The following is a 19,100-nucleotide window of genomic DNA, read 5'->3' as shown; positions in this document are numbered from 1 at the left end:
TCATGTTCAGCTTTTGGAGAGTAAATAAGCCTTTTATAAGCATTTTTTATTATTCTCGAAAGGCCTGATTCTGAGAGATATCTAATTAGCTGTAGACCCCTATGTCCATAACAAAGGCTGTTTATTAGGGTGGGATGGATCAGTGTGTGTGACCTTTACAAAGAGGCTTTAACTTGCAGCCGAATCAGCGTTCTTAATGAGGATTCTTGACCTCAATACACTGGAAACAATGCTCGAGTTCTGAAATGCAGCCGCATAGTAAAGTGATTAGAGAAAGCTCCTTCCCCCCCCNCCAGAACGTTACTTGAACATTGACCAATATTTAATCCTGCTAACTAACCTCGCCCCTCCCATCTCCACCGTTAATAAAAGCTTTGGCCCTCAGTGGGCCTGCTTCACACTGCCGTCATGTTCCTCTACCAGCTGCTCAACTTCTTCTTTGCCGCCTTGAACAAAGAAGAGGACTCCAAATATGAGCTGTCTCAGTTCAAGCGAGGAGATTTGCTGGAGGTGCCCAGGACGCTGTTCACACACTTTGGTATCTACTTGGGCGACGGCCGGGTGGCTCATCTCATTCCAGACATCCTGCCCGCAGTTACCAAGGACAAAGCGGCGATTGCCAAGATGGTGACGAATAACCGCCTGCTGCTGGGGGTCATCACCAAGGTGGCCAGTGTGCGAGTGGACTCTGTGGCAGATTTTGCTTACGGGTCGGACATTCTCATCAACCACATGGATAAAGTGTGCAGACAGCCGCCGCTGGACGGGGACGAGGTGGCACGGAGGGCCGAGAAGCTCCTGGGTTCTGTCACCTACAGCCTGCTGTGGTACAACTGTGAACACTACGTCATGTACTGCAGATATGGGATGGCCATAAGCTACCAGACGTACCAGGTGAAGTGACCGGCCTTAAAGGGGTGGGGTTTGGTGGAAACGTTACGAACCGTTAATACCTTACCTGCTGCACATAATGTGAGCTTTTTGCTTTTCTGTTAAAACAAAAGACTTAAAGATCGTAATTCAAGTTTCACGTAGTTCTGGACAGTCTTGCAATCTGGATCTTTCTCTGAGAGTCACAAACATAATCATTATTTTTCTCTAGTTTTCTCTTTTCCAAAACAGGACACAAGAGTCCCCTCAAACAGACATAATCATCAAAGATGAGTGTGTTTTCGTAACATTGGTAGACTGGGTTTCTGGCTCCACACAGCTTTCTCTGGGTAACTGTGACAAAACCACTTACACAACAACAACAACAACTGACTACAATTCAGTTACATTTCCAATTTTTGACCTGAACATATCCTCCCTGTCATTATTAAATGGTGAATTAGAGAAAATTACAAATGATATAATTCATACAAGAAATTCAGACAAATGTAAAAAGAGTGTTCAATTTACGGTGCAAAATATTCTGTATGCCTTGCTCGAAAAACCTGTCATTTATGTTTCGTTGTGCCATTAACTCCTTAAACGACCTCAGTTTGGAGAAATGTAGTTTAATTCTGACTGGACTGATGAGCTAACGGCTAGTCCAAGTGGACCCAAAACCAAAGCAGATTGCCGCCATCTTAAAACATCTTAAAGATCTTAAAGATTTCATAAATATTCATCCAAATGTTTTGAATACGATGCATATTTTGGCAGAAATTTCATTACATCTCCATCAGAATTGTCCCAGGCTGCAGTGTAAGAGCTACAGCAGACTGCTGCTGCTATTTGCATTTGCTAATAACCAAAGAATTACATGCACATGCTTGCATAATGCAAAAGGTTTATAAAACAGGGTTCACATAAACTGCTATGAATCTTTTGAGATTAGAGTGGTTTAAAGATGGCATCAGTTTACTTTGGTCTTGGTTAATCTGGTCAGAACTGAACTATTTCTCCAAATTGAGTTTGTTCAAAAAACTATCCAGAACAGGTAAGATATTAATTGTTCATAACCCCACTTCTAAAGAGAAAAACTATTATTTCAAGTCAGTAAAAATCAGTGATGGATTTTTTTCCATTAAGGATGACAAATTATCATGTTATTTATCTATTTCTTAAAACCAGAATGATTAAATGCTGCAACAATTGGGAGTTTAAACTAATTTATGTCTCTGTCAGACAGCTGAAGGCTCATTAGGTTGTTGATTTTATCCCTCACTGCTGCACTGACAACACCATAAAGAGACACAAAAATGGTAAAGGAACAGACATTTTAGGATTATTTAATATTCATATCTTTTCCATATGTATTATGGAATGACTTGTTATGCCTAGATAACATCATGTCCAAGTCTATGTACATGAAAATAACCTCGTAAACAAAAACACATGTACTAGGAAAGTGCTTCTTTTGAAAAAAAAATCTTCAATTAACAATAATTAAAGCTGAATGGCATGCAGACAGTTTTTGTTTTTATGAATCTATGTATATAATTTTGAGTAATGAATTTGACATTTGCTTGCAAAGATTAATTAATACTTTTCATTGTCATTTTACACTTTTAAAATGTTTGAAAGATCACATTTCGGATGTGTTAGAAGGGCAATATTGTAGTACACTGTACTGTAGGGTAATATTTATAAAGCTGTGTTATTCAGAGTAAATCAGAGCTGAGCCAGATGTTCATTTGAACACTTCACAATACATTAATACTTAAAATCTCACTGATATGTGTAACCATGTGAGTGTATTTACACAACCTGTTTGCTGCAGTCCACTGAAACGAAAATAACTTTACTTATTTATAAGGCAAGTAGCTCCATCTAGTGTCAGTTCATGCTAACATGACCTTCACTGCTTAACCACAACACCACCTGATCCATTCTTTCCATTTCTTTAGTTCTGCACCACCATACGAAAGATCGTGTTCAGCAGGATGAGTGCCTACTTGACATCTGTGTGTGGCGTGAGCTCCATGTTGTACCTGGGCTGCATGACGCCGCTGACGCTTCTACTCAACCTGCTCGTCTCCTTCACCATCTGGATGGCATCGTAGCCACAGACTGCGGTGAAAACAAAGCAGCGAGTGCTTTTTGTTTGGCAATAATTAAAGACAATTAGGAAACAGAGATGCCTTAAAAGCTGAGAATGTCTGTTTTCATGTCGTGGTTGTTTAGGCAACTTTATTTATATATATTTTTGAAAATACTAAATGTATTTTGAGTTACATGCATGTTTCACTCTGATGTTCACCAGGCTCTGATAAGGAACATGAACTATTTAACAGATTCATGTCAGTGATCTTAAAGAAATAGTTCAGAGCTGTTGAAGTTTTGTAGGAAAGGGTATGAACAATTATTATCTTACCTGTTGCAGATAGCTTTTTAACGCTGCCAGTTTGGAAAACTAGAGGTTATATCTGATCAGATTAACAAGATTATAAAAAAAAACAAGCTCAAAAATATCGAGGCAGTTAATGCAAACACCTTTAAATTGTTGTTGGTTTTACATTACACAAGTATTTCCACAGAAAATGGTAATTTGCAAGTGGAAATAGTGGCAGCAGTAGCAGCTGGTTGCAGTGCTGGTTTCAGGGATATAATATTTCTAATGTAATGTAGAACTGACAGCGATGTAAAGATAAAATAGCACCTAAATGAATTGCAACACCAACACAGCTCAAACAAAATGATTAACTGAAGACCTCTATAAAAATATTGTATGCTTAATATGAGAATTTATGCAGATTTTATGTGGTCAAAACTCATATACGTATAATCAGGGGTTGTATATATTTACCTTTTAGAATAACTAGGTAAATAATCATAATGATATGAAACGGTATCATGCTGTCAACCTAAAACTGGGCTCAGACAGAATCAGTTCATCTATAATATAATGATCATAAATGAGTACTACAAGCTGTCATGTTTGTTTTTGGCATTAAACATGAATTTTACCTGCTTCCTGCTGTGTACTTTGTGTACAACATCAAATACTTGTATTAAAATCGGCACTGTTCTTGTGTTATTTTTAGTCAATCTTGAACTTACCAGTTAAAATGATCACCTAAAATACATCATATTAGAAACTACTGCACTATACAGAGTTGGAAACGTAATCCACCTGCTCAGAGTTAGAGGTGAGTCTTTCTGGTATTCATCGCAGAGAATTTGGTGAACCTCCAGTTATTTAAACATCTACCTTACTTTTAGTTAATGTGAGCATTAAACGCTGCACAAACTGTCTAAACCTTCCAGATATTCAGAGCAAGTGAAGAAAACACATCCCAGTCCAAACGGGTCAAATCAGTGCTGGAGATTCAGAATGAAGCTCAAAATTCAACAAAATGATCACAACCTGAGGCTTTTAAACTGCAGCCAGAAACAGCTCAGCATCATTCAGGTTCATTTAAAGACTGAGCTGGAACCAGTATCCCCCCACCGGCGCTTTGTGAAAATAATATGGCACAAAGACTAAATTTATTAACCAGTTTGCCCAGTTTAATTAGGCTCTAAGCCCGCAGAAAAGGACTACGTATTGGTTTCAGAGAGGCTGATGTGACGACCTGGAGATCAGAAGCTTCATGAAGCTGAGTGCAGGTGCAGCGTACCTGCTCAGATTGGAAAGTAACCTGGTTTTGTTGCCTCTCGAATTGGCGCCTAAGTTTCAGAACGGATTGGCAGACTGAAATCTGATTTTTCTCATGGCTTCTTTGTAAATCAGATTTTCTGTTTCCGTAAGCGGAAAACTCGGACAAATCTGTGGACGGAGCACAAAAGGCTGTTGTTGGTTCAGGTGCTGAGCAGAAGAGCAGAACCTGAATATACTGTAAAATACACAACTGACCCTGGTCCTCGGGGGCCGCTATCCTGCATGTTTTTACTTGTTTCCCTGCTCCAACACACCTGATTTAAATCAATGGGTGATTAGTAGTACCCCTATATAATCTAACAATGTATGACAGACAACCAGACACAGCTGACGTCCACCTCTGAAAGACAAACATGCAACAGATTGCGGCCTATGAGGATATAGAGCTACCTGTATTCCAACACAGAAACTATCATCAACAAGATATTGAAAATGACATTGATCCTGATAACAACTTCTATAATGTCATTAATGACAGTTGTCACTATTACAGCGATGATCAGTTCAACAATAGGATTAAAACAGAACAAAAGCTGTCAATAATTCACTTTAATAGTAGAAGCCTTCATGCAAATTTTGACAGCATCAAACAGTACCTTCAGCAACTTTCACAGACCTTCAATATTATTGCCTTATCAGAAACTTGGCTCATTAATGACAAGGACATAGACTTTGAAATCAATGGTTACGAAATGGTTTGTAAGAACAGAGAAAACAAAAATGGAGGAGGAGTAGCTTTATTTGTTGATAAGAAGATTAATTATAAGTTGATTGAAACAATGTCAACTGTCATGGACAACATGTTTGAATGTGTGACTATAGAAATAATCGTGGAAAAAAAGAAAAATGTCTTAGTTAGTTGCATTTATAGAACCCCTGGATCAAATATTGAAGTACTCAACAACTGGATAGAAGAACATTTTTTAACAATTAGTCAAAAAATAACATTTTTTTGTGGGGATTTCAACATTGACCTTCTTAATCCAAACAAACATAGAATGACTGAAGAATTTATTAACACCATGTTCAGTCTAAGCCTGTATCCTAAAATCACCAGGCCCAGTCGCATTACATCGCACTGCGCTACCTTAATTGATAATATTTTTACAAATGTTCTGGAACATAATTTAATCAGTGGATTATTAATGAATGATATAACTGATCACTTACCAGTATTCATAGTCTATGACTGTAAGGGCAAAAAAGACGATCAAAAAATAGAGACGCATTACAGACGGGTTACGTCCGAAGAGACATTAAAAGCTCTAGAAGCCGAGTTTTTGGCCTATGATTGGAGATTAATATATGGAATGAATGATGTGAATTCAGCATATGAAGAATTTTTAAAAACATTTAAAATACTATATAACAAGCACTGCCCAATTAAACAACATAAGAGGAAAAGCAGTCAAAAAAATGAACAGTGGATCTCAAAAGGAATACAAAAGGCATGTAAAAAGAAAAACAAACTTTATAGAGAATTTCTAAAACATAGAACGTCTGAATCAGAAATCAAATATAAGAAATATAAAAATAAGTTAACTAATATTATAAAAACATGTAAAAAGGACTATTATCATAAATTACTGGATAGTAATAAAAACAACATTAAAGAAACATGGAATATTTTAAATAGAGTTATTAGAAAATCTTCTAACAATAACAACTATCCACACTATTTTCTAGATAATGAACAGAATATTACTGATTTGAAAAGTGTCGTCAATAAATTTAATAGTTATTTTGTTAATATAGGACCTCAATTAGCAGAAAAAATACCGACTATAAAAACTGCAACTCAGCAAAACCATATTGAGAATAATTCCAGGTCCATATATCTCAATCCTGTACTAGAGGAAGAAATCATAGACATTGTGAATAAATGTAAAAATAAAACATCCACTGACTGTGACGATCTGGACATGAAAATCATTAAAATAGTAATCAAAGGAATCTCTAAACCATTAACTTATATTTGCAATTTATCATTTCAAACGGGTTTATTTCCCAATAAAATGAAAATAGCTAAGGTCAAACCAATGTATAAAAATGGCAACAATCACCTCTTCACTAACTATAGGCCTGTCTCTCTTCTCCCACAATTTTCTAAAATCCTGGAAAAACTTTTTAAGAAAAGACTGGAACAATTTATAGAAAAACATTCGCTACTTAGTAGCAGTCAATATGGATTCAGAGCAAACCGGTCAACATCGTTGGCCGTAATTGACTTAATAGAAGGAATAACCAATGCAACAGATAGTAAGAAACTGGCAGTAGGGATATTTATAGATCTAAAGAAAGCTTTTGACACAATAAATCATGAAATCCTACTTAAAAAATTAGAACGCTATGGAATTAGGGGAGTAGTTTTGGACTGGATGAGGAGTTATTTAAAGAACCGAAAACAATTTGTGAAATTGGGAGATGTGGAATCTGACTGGCTGGAGATTGTCTGTGGAGTACCACAAGGATCAGTACTGGGACCAGTTCTATTTAATCTTTATATAAATGATATAAGTACAGTGTCTAATGTATTAAAATTTATATTATTCGCTGATGACACAAATATTCTAGCCTCTGGCGAAAATTTAGAGCATCTTCTCTCAACAGTCACCTCAGAGATCAGTAAGTTAAAGATATGGTTTAACAATAATAAATTATCACTAAATTTGGACAAGACTAAAATCATGGTTTTTGGGAACTGTTACAAAAATACTGAAATCCAAGTTCAAATAGAGGACGTAACTCTAGAAAGGGTTTACGCTAATAAGTTTCTCGGTGTAATAATAGATGATAAAATCAGTTGGAAACCTCAGATTAAACATTTACAGAGTAAACTCAGTAGAAGCATATCCATACTGATTAGAGCTAGACATGTACTGAATGCTGAATCACTTCATATTCTTTATAACTCTCTGATTTTACCATATCTATCATATTGTTGTGAGGTGTGGGGAGTTACTTACAAGAGCTCTTTACATCCAGTAACTATCCTACAGAAACGAGCCATTAGAATTATCCATAATGTTGGTTATTATGAGCACACAAACCCACTCTTCATAAAATCCAGAATTCTCAAATTTGATGAGCTTGTAGAATTTAAAATGGCTCAATTTATGTTCAAAGTATCTAAAAAGTTGCTACCTGAGCACATACAGAGCATGTTTTCTGAAAGACAAGGGGGGTATAACTTAAGGGGTCACTCAAACTTAAAGATCCGCAGTTTGCGAACAACAAGAAAAAGCTTCTGTATTTCAATTAAAGGTGTAAAGTTATGGAATAAGTTAAATGAATACTTGAAACAAAGCAATAGTTTAATACAATTCAAAATAAAATATAAGGAGGTCATTTTCAACAGATATAGACTTATGGGTGAGAGAAAGCAATAATGTGTGTATTGAAGATAACAACTTGGTGTTAGGATTTGGAAAGACAAACCAGCATAATAAGGGAAAATGAATATGTAAATATTAGTAACTGTTGGCTGCCACTTTGACCTTGATTTTTTATTTTTCTTTTCTTTTCTTTATTTATTTTTTTCTTTGATGGTAGGACTGTAAAGTTTTCATGTGCTTAGGGGGTAGGAGTTAATAAGTTCTCACTTCTTCCTACCCCATTTCGACTATGATATGTTAACTGAGACAAAAACACTGTATACTTTCTTTTCTTATTTTTACCTTTTTTTATTTGCACTTCTTGTTACTGTGCACTATCTACTTTTTATACTTGTATCATGTTCGAATAAATTTTTTTATTATTATTATTATTATTATTAATGGAGGTAATTAACCACTGAATCAGGTGTGTTCGATCATCATCATCATGTCCCATCATCATCTAGGACAACAGATTTATTATTACTTTTATTATTGTTATCAGCAACTAAAGAACCTTTAAAAAAACTTCAAATGTATTCTATACAGTAGCTGTTCTGGTCAAACCTTAGAAAATATCTTATATTTATATCTATAGGTGCAACTCGATGCAATATTGCAAGATGCCACCACACTCAGAGTATGTGTTGTGAGTAACTTTCAGCTCTTACCAAATAAAATTTTATCCCGGTATCTGAAAAACTGACTGACTTATGGGCATTTTTGCGTTAACTAATACTAATTAGATGAGGCAGCCATTCTGAATTAGAATGACTCCAAAAAGGTAATCAGTTGCAGGTGTACATCCAATGCTTACTTTTTGAAAGTTTTATTACTGTCCATTCAGTGGCTTATGAGATATTTTGCTAACAGACAAACAAGCGTTGACTCCAACACTAAAGTTTTAAGCAAAGATCTCACTCACTGAGTAGATCTTGGAATATGGGTTCTGAATGGCTATCAGCTACAAACACATCAGGTTTTAATGCAATACCTTTAAAATGGACTGAATTACAGCCATTTTTGTGTTTTCTTAGGTGAGTAAGCTCGGTGGCCATCTTGATTTGTGTTGGCTCCAAAAGGCAATCACTTGTAGACGTCCATCCAGTGATTATTTCCTGAAAGTTTCTCTAAAAACCGTCCAGTGGTTCATGAGATATTTTGCTAACAGACAGAGTTGATGACAAAATGTTAAACAAAGATCTTGTGCATTCTGTTAGTGCTCAGAATGCATGTTGGGGATCAGCCTCAGCTACTACCACACTAGAGTTTAGATCAATATCTGTGACACAACACGGCCTGAACTCCATGTCTAAAAAAATACGGAGATTCTTAAATGTTTGGTGAAAATAGATTTTTATAATGTACAAACATAAATCTTTAGTTTTCAATGTGGCAAAGTGCTCATAAAAGTGACGAGCACGGCGTTGTGTCAGAAAAAAAAAAAAAAATTCAAACATTATGTTATTTATTTTCCCTGTGAGAAAAGCAGGAGCGCAGAACATTTTCAAAAAGCTCTGCTAAGTGCATCACGGCAGTTTCGTCATTCCTGCACACCCGGCAGCAGAGCGGACCAAGGACACGTCGACTTGAACTCAAACACCAAGGACAAAGTAATGAAAAGTCGATTCTTAAGCCGGAGGCACAATGGAACCGACTTTGATAAGTCTGGGAGGTTTGGGTCGAGGTTACATTTCTCAGCACGCTGCAAATGTCCCTGCCGCTGTTTAAAAGTGCCCCTTTAGTGCCATCATTTAAATTAAAAAAGGTAAAAAAAAAATTGTTCACTGTTATCTTTATCTGTTTCCTTTACAAATGGAAAAATCTCCAAAATGACTCTCAGGGGATACGTTACAGAAATATGAGATTTTGAACGACTTTCAGGCTTTTTATGTCACACTCAGATCAATGCCAGCTCTATCACACACACAGGAGACAAATAGAAAAAAAAGGTCATTTCTGTTTTAAACCTTACAGAAAAAGTCCACACTGCATTCATTCTGAACTCAAAGAGTGATATATATCAGATAAAAAACATCACCTTGCTGAAGCAAAGAAATGACACTGAAAATTATGACATATTAGTAACTGTGTGTAACAGAAATATAACCTTTATACTGTTATTGCACTTTGAAATAAATACTCTAATGGTGTTAACTTCAGGAGGGTGAGTTAATGTACTGCTGATCTGATCTTGCTGAATAAATGAGTCAAGTCAAATTTAATTATATAGCATCTTTCAGCAAAAAAGCAATTCAAACTGCTTTACAACACGTAAAACACAAAAATACAGAAAAAACTCACAACAATATAGAGTTAAAACTGAACATAACTAAAACACAAATCTAAATGAGACAAAAAGATAAACTGAGGAAAACCAAACTAAGACCTAGGATTTAAAAACCTCAGCTGATAAAAGCTAAGATAAACTAAACTGGAGGTAGCGGAGGGCTAACTAAGAGTTAAAAACATTTAAACATGATAAAACGAGCTGATGTTGAACACAGAGTTTTTTTCTGACACAGCAGAGCAGCTGAATAAATCTGAGGTGTGATTTCATATCTGATCTGTCCGATCCCCACTCTTATCCTGAGCATCAAGGGCTTATTGATCTGCTTTAGTGGGGAACTTTTAAAGGTGATTATGTTGTCGCACATGAACATCACACTCGAGTGTAACGTAAATAATACGGGTAGTTTGGAAAGTTTTCAGTTCACCGAAAGTAAATCGATTTTGCGTCCCTTCAGTGGTGAAAGCAATATATTTTAGGGAGGCAAATATGATTCCGTGTCCCGTTTTTGATTAATAGCTTCTGCAGCAGTTGTGAAATAGGGAAAATATAGTTTATACGTCTTCTTACCATGTGTGCAATGAGCCCGTGATATTCTGATCGGGGTGTTTTAGTCCTTGGTTCTGATGACAGAGAGGCTCCAGCCCCCCCTGTGACCCTGATCGAGACCAACAGAAAATGAAAGATGTTTCTGTCGTATTTAACTGAACTTTACAAATTACACTTTTGAATTGAAGGAAAGAATAATAATGAAAAAAAAAACGACTGGAGAGGGAAACACAGCTGTGACATTTTGCCTTCAAACTGAAAATGCTTGCGAGTCAATGTTTCTTCTGTTAAAGGACGCATTTGAAATAGTTTCTCTTTGCCTCAAGTTTTTTTTAATGCGAAAGATGAGCTCAAATTAAAAGATAAACTCATATTTGTATTTTTATTGTTATGCATAATTCTACTAGTTTTGCGAAGCACTTTGAGTTACACTTGCATATAAATAAAGCAGAAACACCCTGATGTTCCTGCTAAACGTTCTAGCGAGCTGCTAGCACTATTCTATAAATTCCTTTTCTATCGTAAGGTTGATGGCAATGAAAAGATGAAGAAAATATATTTCATGAACTGCTGCAAAAAGCTTTATATCAGCGTGTTTTTAAGTCCGGCTCAGACCGGGTCAGAATTAAACTTCGAAGCGCTGTCGACATCAGGTGAGATACTTACTGTTCATAACTTCTCCACAGAATCCCAACCTAAATACATCCTAACTAATGCTTTAATATCTTTCACAAAGACAGATATTTTATGAGTTAATGTCGATGCCCTGCATGGATTTTATTTGTGCCTCAAGCCCTGAATAATATCACTGGATCATCCGGTCCTTGTTGGTGGTTTTTGGACATCAGCTGCTGTTGGAGAAACTTTGATATTTCAGAAGCGGCCCATTGAGATTGCAAACAGCCATCATTTCTCCATGAGAGGATGTCGTCAGTGGAAGACGCCCCCCCCCACCACCTTCCCACCTCCCGTCTCTCCCCCATCCTCTGAGTCTCCCTCGGTGCCAGACGGACCGCAGTGCGCACCGGCGGAGGTTGCGCGCCTTGCTGCTGCTGCTGCTGCTGCCGCGCGCAGGAGGCGGATCGGTTCGGTCCGCTTCGGGGTTCTAATTGGGTTTTGTTGTTCTGTTCTGCGCCAAAAGTTCACAAGAAGCCACAAACAATGAGGTGAATCCGAACGTCTCCATCTGCGTGCTCTGAGGTGAGTGGATCAGGGATTTTACTGAACAATTTTGACCACAGGACTGAAAAAATAAAATAGTAATAATAAAAAACAAAAATGCAGCTTTTTTTTTAAACATATAAAAATGATTTTTCTCCATGTGAATGCAGTCTACATTGATAGTTTGAGATATTTATCGTCTTAAGTCTCAAAACAGAGTTTCAGCCTAAAAATGAAGCAGAGCAGGGAGCCGGGAGTCTGGACAGGAGGTGCTGATAATTCAAAATGTTAAAGCATCTGTGTAAACAATTGCAGTATTCATTGCTGAAGATGCTTCAATTGAACTGACTGCTGTGTTTTAAGGCATGCTCTATGATCATTTAAAGAAAAAAATTCCCCACACTTTTGAATTTTTGCCAGCAGAAATGACTGCAGTTTGTTCAGAAGCTACATTATAAACATGTCCTGGTTTACAGTGACTGACAGCTCCAAGCAGCACAAGATAATGCTCAGAATGTGCTTCCTCTGTAACAATGGCCAAATATTTAATAAAATCAAGGCAAATTTACTGTAGATAGCCTATTTTACATTTTGCCAGTATGTTCATTTTCTAACACAAGATGATGAGAGAAAGAGAATCACATGTAAACGGGTCAAACTAATGCTTGTATTGTTCCACAGATTAACTTATGGGGGCTGTTTGCCATGGATACAACAGATCAGCCAAACACTACTCAAAAGGAAGCTTCTCTGCTCGAAGCCACATCGTTCAACTGCTGCTTTTCCATGAACGATGAGAACCTCTTGAACCTGGACGACAGCACAAAGCTGGTTGGGGTTCAGGTTGTTCTCATCCTGGCGTACAGCACCATCATCTTGTTCGGCGTCACTGGAAACTCCTTGGTGATTTACGTCGTGTACAAGTTTAAAAACCTGCGCACCGTGACGAACTTCTTCATCGTGAACTTGGCCGTGGCCGACCTGCTGGTCAACACGCTGTGCTTGCCGTTCACCCTCGTCTACACGCTCTACGACGAGTGGATGTTCGGTCAGGCTTTGTGCTTCATGCTGCCCTTCGCCCAGGGCATGACGGTGCACGTCTCCACCATGACGCTGAACATCATCGCGCTGGACCGCCACAGGAGCATCGTCCACCACATGGAGACCAAGATGTCCAGGGACCTGTGCGCCGTGGTCATCGTCTTCTCGTGGGCCATCAGCGCCTTGCTGGCCAGTCCGCTGGCCATTTTCAGGGAGTACGGTTCGTTCAGCTTTTCCCCGGACGAGTCCATTCAGGTGTGCACAGAGAAGTGGCCGGGAAGCAGCATGAACGGACGGATCTACAGTATGTCGATGCTTCTGGTACAAGTGGGAGTGCCTTTGGTCATTAATTCGGTTGCGTACATCCGCATTTGGAACAAACTGAAGAAGCACATGATGTGCGGCCGAAACGACCATCAGCGAAGGAGGAAGACCACCAAGATGATGCTGACCATGGTGGTGGTCTTCGCTGTGAGCTGGTTGCCTTTCCACGCCTTCCAGCTGGCGATCGACATCGACAGCGCTGTGCTGCACATGAAGGACTTCAAGCTGCTCTTCACCGTGTTCCATATCATAGCCATGTGCTCGACTTGTGTGAATCCCATCCTGTACGGGTGGATGAACAACAACTACAGGACGGCCTTTTTATCCGTGGTCAAATGCTACAGGCCCTTGAGTGTGAGGTACCGATGCTCTAAAGAGAGAGAGAAAGAAAAGGACGACGACAGGGTTTGTTCGGACTTAAGATCAACGAATGTTTAACCTGAAAATGAAAGAGGACTGACTGAAAATTATTTGATGACACAGGATTTTTTTTTTCTTTCCGTTCTGGAAATTAGGCTCTTTCAAAATGAAAAACGAGGTAATTTTTTAAAATGTATTATAAGATCCCATTGAGAAAGGAGGTCATTTTTGAAATAACCGAGTTATTCATCCTATTGCCACAATAAAGGCAAAAAAAAAATATTTTATTACTTTCAGGGTCTGAACTAAGATTAAAAAATTGCGAGTGAATTGTTAGTTCAGATCTTTTCAAGAATGGGTCTATAATAACGGATATGAACAACTACTATCTTATCTGTTGTAAATAGATGTTGTAGATGTTGTCTAAATTTGACCAGATTGACAAAGTAATGACTCGTCCAAGTGGGGCCAAGACCAAAAGGGATTATAGTCAAAACATGGTTATTTACATAGAACTCTGTTTTTGCAGCTTCCAATGAATCCTGGGTTAATCCAGCAGGAATATCATATTTTTGCCTCAATAACAGTGTAATGTTAAATGGGCAATGATGTAAAAGTTTATAAATTAGTATTTGCATGAACTGTCAGGATTTTCTTTTTAAAGATTTTAGTCTCTGCCCCACTCAGCTGTTAGCTCATCAGTCAAGTCAGAATCAAACTCTGTTTCTCCAAACTGAGGTTTTTCAAAGAGCCGTCTGCAACAGGTGAGATAATAATTGTTCCCACAGAGCCCGAATGTGTCTTCAACTATTAGGGACAAATTGGAGACACACAATTTGGAGAAAATACACAGATTTTCACTTAGATTCACACTAAATGACTCGACTGCACAAACTCAGCAACAACTGTGTGTCTATTTAGAGAGAAGATTTGTCTCGCAAGTTCTTTTTTTCAAACACGTTCAGAATTGCAGCGGCAAGTGAAAAAAATTAAGAACCACAACAAAGGTTTTGAGGATTCTGGAAACTCCTTTTCAAATACTGTTCACAGTTTTACCGCCAACAGTTACAACTCAGTGACATACTACCTAAAAGGTCTGCTCTTAGAGATTGCTTGGCGGTAAATATTTTGTTTATTTTATTATGTTTTATTAATATGGGTTTACGTCTGTTTCAACTTGTAATGATTACTGTGGATCAGAGCTAAGGTGCTGCCAGAACCAATGACATTGAAGAAGACAATGTTATCTGACAGTGTGAAACGAAATTAAGCAATCTGATTATGAGGTTTTTTTTCTCTCTTAAAAGCTTTTATTATTGTCTTTAAGTTTTTGTTAATAGCTCCTTTCATAATGGTGGCACAGGTGAGTTACTGTAAGTAAAGACCGACTGCAGAGCTAAAGTTGAAACTTTTCTCCAGCGGCTTTTAAAATGTGTCACCGTACATTTATCTAAATACTACAAAAGAATGTTTTAGTAACCTGGCTGGCTGTGGCGGCCATCTTGTCTCAGCTGACTCCAAAAGGTGATCAGTTTTCGATGTGCATCCAGTGATTACATTGAGAGTTTGATTAAAACTGTCCCGTTGGTTCATGAGATATTTTGCTGACAGACAGACAAACAAACACAGTTGATTACATTATTACCCGCCTTTCACCACAGACTGTTTTGGTACAGGGAGTGTAAATGTCCTTGCTTAATACTAGTTCTTTGAATTCAAAAAGTTGTTGGTTTCAGGACTTACATCTCAGCAGTGTGACAATCTCTATGGCAAAAAAAAAAAAAATTATATTGCAATAAACCACTAAAAACCTCCACCACTGAGAGAAAATATAACAAAATCCTTTTCTTCTTTGCAGTGATTCCATTAAAAGATGATATATTGTGTTTCTCATTGTATAATACATGCAGAGGAGCACTCTGTTGTATTCCTGTAATCATATAGAAAACATGGAGTAGATTTTCTTCCTAAACGGTTTAATGTTGTATGACGTGACTTTCCAGTAGCTGTCAAACACAGAGTACAATCATCTCAAGGCTGAAGGCTGAAGCAGCTGAACGCTAACTCAGAGGAAGTGGCTTTCAAATTTAAACTCACAGAGGCAAAATAAAACTGTACATTTGGTTGGATTATAAAGATTCAATGCTAGATAAACAATGAACAATGCACAACTAAGGCATCTTTTTTATCTTATTATGAGCTTTGTGCACTGATAAATGAGCAGTCATTATGATTGTGCTTAACTTTAAGTTAAGTAATCCACATTACAAATTCTTCCTCATTCAGTGCATTAAACAAACATCTGAAGGACTCCTTCTGAATGACTAATTAAACCAAATCACTTAAAGTAAAACACCCACATAATGCATCACCTCGTAAAGAAAACACATAAAACACGGGAATCTTTTTATGTCTACGTGATCATCCATTCGTGGTGACGTGCAGCAGCGACTGTTTCTCGCACTTTTACAGCAGTGGTCCCCAAACCCTGGTTCTCGGGGCTCACAGCCCTGCTTCCCTGCGTCAACACGTCTGATTCAGATGACTGAATTACTTCCTCGGCAGTTCTGCAGAAGCCTGTGAATAACCCACTGATTTAAATCAGGTGAGCTGAAGCAGTAAACATCTAAAACATGCAGGAGCGTGGGTCCCGAGGACCGGGGGTTGGGGGCCTCTGTTTCACATTCTTTGGGGAGCTCCTCAGTCTACTGAGGACTGAGGAATTGATATGCTCAGATTCTGGTTTTGTCTAAAAATGGGGCACTTTTGAACGTCATATAAATATGTCATTTAGGCACATTATTGCAAGTTATACCTTCTAAAATCCATGACCTAAAACAGAGAAAAAGATGCAGATTTCTTTAATAAATATTAATTCTGGAGTGTGCCTCAGCTGAGGTGATTGAAGCAGAGGAAGATCACAGTAAAACCAAAATGGCGTCCATAGCTGTGCTCAGTGCTCTTGCTTATCACCGGCATTGCTTTCTATGAACGGATACACTCACTCATTCATTTTCTGTACCTGATTTGTCTTGTTTGGGGTTGTTGGGGGACTGGGATCCCAGCAGTCAGTGGAGGAGAGTTGGGGTACAGCCTGGACAGGTCGCCAGCACCTCACAGGCCTTAAGGTGGTTCCTCACTGGGCTGCAACTGTCGGAGACTCAAAATCACTAGAAAATTATGAGCAAATATGCTAATTTGTGAGCCCTGAAGCCTCATTCTGAGATGCCAGTTTTTGAAAACCACAGCTTATTGTGTGCATGGCTTGCAAAATTGTATTCTAGGCAGTGTACATTATTTGTTGTCCACCTCCACCCACATCGTACCCGCCTCGACTCGCTTTGCGCCCATCTTGGCTGCTGCGCGCACATTTATGATCAACTGAAGTACACTTTAGAAATCAAGATTTGGACCAATTTTTCAATACTTAGCATTGATCATCACATGGTTTTTAGACCTGCATGTTTGTCCGGGATGATTTCTGTCAGAGGACAGCTTCCGTGCAGGTGTCAAAATACAGATGTAGTTCTAGTGACACAGGTTGGAGATACCTGCAATGACTCTGTGACTGTTTTGAGAGAAAATTGGTGCACTAGTTCTTAGAACATGTTCAGAACTCATGTGAATTAGACTGTGCCCCTCTGTGTTTCATGTGAGAAATTTGAGAACCCTGTGCAGGTTTAAAGACTCCTTTATGAATGGTGTTTGCCAACAGTGAGCTACAACCCTAACACGTGCCCTAACACAATCACTCCTAACTTTCATTTAGTCTTCACTTAACCTCACATGCATATATTTTGACTGTGGGAGGGGATTTGAAGAAAAAGCCCCCAAAAAGCATGAGGAGAATATACAAATTTGACAGAGAAAGACCTGCATAGCTGATATTCAGACCTTCCTGTGATTACCATCTCACCACCCTTCAGCACCAACACCAGTCTAAATATATCAGTTTTATGTGAAGTGTTGGGTTTAAACTGAAGCGGACGTGTGTATGTACAGTAAATACCTGGGATGTTTGACCGAACCTTGACATTTACGGCAGCTCAGAGCTGAGGTATGCAGACATTTGTGCAGAGCCTTCAGCAGGAAACTGAAACAGACTTTCTTAGAAGACAGAGGGACAGAGTTCCTCCCTCATCCTGGCTCGTCTTTGTTCCAGCGTTTTAATTACCACGTCTCGGTTTTGCAGTGATTACACCGGTGTTTGGGTCCTGAAGAGCTCTTCCTGTTGACCACGTCCTCACTGATTACCTCTTCGTGTACGTGAGGAGCCTAGGGACTGGGACATTAGGTCCGGGTCTCCGTTTTTAGTAAGCTATTGATGGCGCATTCATCATTAAGTCAATAATTGTTTCTTTAGCCGTCCAACAGTATTGAACAGCAGCTCTCGTAACAACGTTCACCCTCAGGATGGAGAACGGTCCCCTTGCTGATCAACTAAAACGAACAATAGCTTTGAAGCAAATTAAATTACCCTTCTCTGCTAATGCCTCTTGTCTTTGGACTTTCAAAAGTAAAAGGATTTTAATCCCTCCACAAAAACATCTCTTGGCTCTCAGCCCGTACATATTAATATTGGATTAATGTCGTTTTGCCAGCGGAGCATCGATTTTTGTCTAAATGATTCGTTTGTGCAATAGTTAAGTGAAGTCAGTCGCAAAACAGAGTAGCAGCATTTTTAATCGAGATGGTGAATATGGAAACCATCGTCCTATTAGTGTATTTAGGGTTTTTTTTTAAAGTAAGTTTATTTTAGGAGGATATTAATAATCTGTCATTTTAAAAGGGATATCAGTGTGACAAAACAATCTTATTTTACGAGGATGTATAAAAGATCTGCAGCGTATTTGGTGAAGTCTAGTGAAAAAATGTTAAATTCACAGACTTTCTGCATTTTCCTAAAAATATAAACAAGTATGGAATTAATTTCTAGTGTTTGTCAGGTTTGGATAAGTATGAAAAGTAAAAATAAAGAAAGACATTTGTTTCCAGAGTATGTTTCTTATTCAGTTTTCTAAAAAATAAAAAACTTTGTTTTCAAATCTCTTACTGATGACCTCTGATGATGTGAATTACATGGATATTATTACTAAAAACAAACCTTTTTATAATTAGAAAATTTAACATTTTAAAATTCACATTTACAATGAATTTGCATCGACCATAATTCAGCCACTAGAGCTACAATAATCAACTGAATATTTGTCAAATAAACAGCATAAATATTCAGAATAGTGCAAATATTAATTAGAGGAGGGGGATATATTAAATACATTCACTAGAGTTTTGGAAAATGAGCAGAACACAGAAAGATTTATTTCATTTTCAAAAAACATCATAACAGTTTCTGTTTTTTATTAGTCATATTTGCTTCTGACATCAAACTGCCTCAAATATTTGTCTGTTTATT

At 37.9% G+C, this 19,100-nt stretch overlaps 2 protein-coding genes across 2 annotated transcripts; both read left to right on the top strand.

Annotated features, from left to right (window-relative positions):
- The first annotated feature begins 398 nt into the window (after positions 1-398).
- On the top strand, positions 399-3,942 carry si:dkey-30k22.5 (lecithin retinol acyltransferase family protein). Its single transcript, XM_017438889.3, has 2 exons — positions 399-894; positions 2,835-3,942. The coding sequence occupies exons 1-2, from the start codon at positions 409-411 to the stop codon at positions 2,988-2,990; spliced, it is 642 nt and encodes a 213-aa protein (XP_017294378.1). The 5' UTR covers positions 399-408; the 3' UTR covers positions 2,991-3,942.
- An 8,715-nt stretch (positions 3,943-12,657) lies between these two features.
- npy2r (neuropeptide Y receptor Y2) lies at positions 12,658-13,921 on the top strand. Its single transcript, XM_017404612.3, has one exon. It carries the CDS (start codon positions 12,668-12,670, stop codon positions 13,763-13,765), a length of 1,098 nt encoding a protein of 365 aa, XP_017260101.1. The 5' UTR covers positions 12,658-12,667; the 3' UTR covers positions 13,766-13,921.
- The last annotated feature ends 5,179 nt before the right edge of the window (positions 13,922-19,100 follow it).

Source organism: Kryptolebias marmoratus, linkage group LG3 (assembly GCF_001649575.2).
Source record: "Kryptolebias marmoratus isolate JLee-2015 linkage group LG3, ASM164957v2, whole genome shotgun sequence".
Lineage (NCBI taxonomy): Eukaryota > Metazoa > Chordata > Actinopteri > Cyprinodontiformes > Rivulidae > Kryptolebias > Kryptolebias marmoratus.
This window is presented reverse-complemented; position numbering and strand designations above follow the sequence as displayed.

Bases quoted from the DNA above. Each gene is read 5' to 3' on its own strand.
- si:dkey-30k22.5 (XM_017438889.3), top strand. From the start codon at position 409: ATGTTCCTCTACCAGCTGCTCAACTTCTTCTTTGCCGCCTTGAACAAA. The intron at 895-2,834 runs GTGAAGTGACCG...CCATTTCTTTAG, and splicing joins TAAGCTACCAGACGTACCAG to TTCTGCACCACCATACGAAA.
- npy2r (XM_017404612.3), top strand. From the start codon at position 12,668: ATGGATACAACAGATCAGCCAAACACTACTCAAAAGGAAGCTTCTCTG.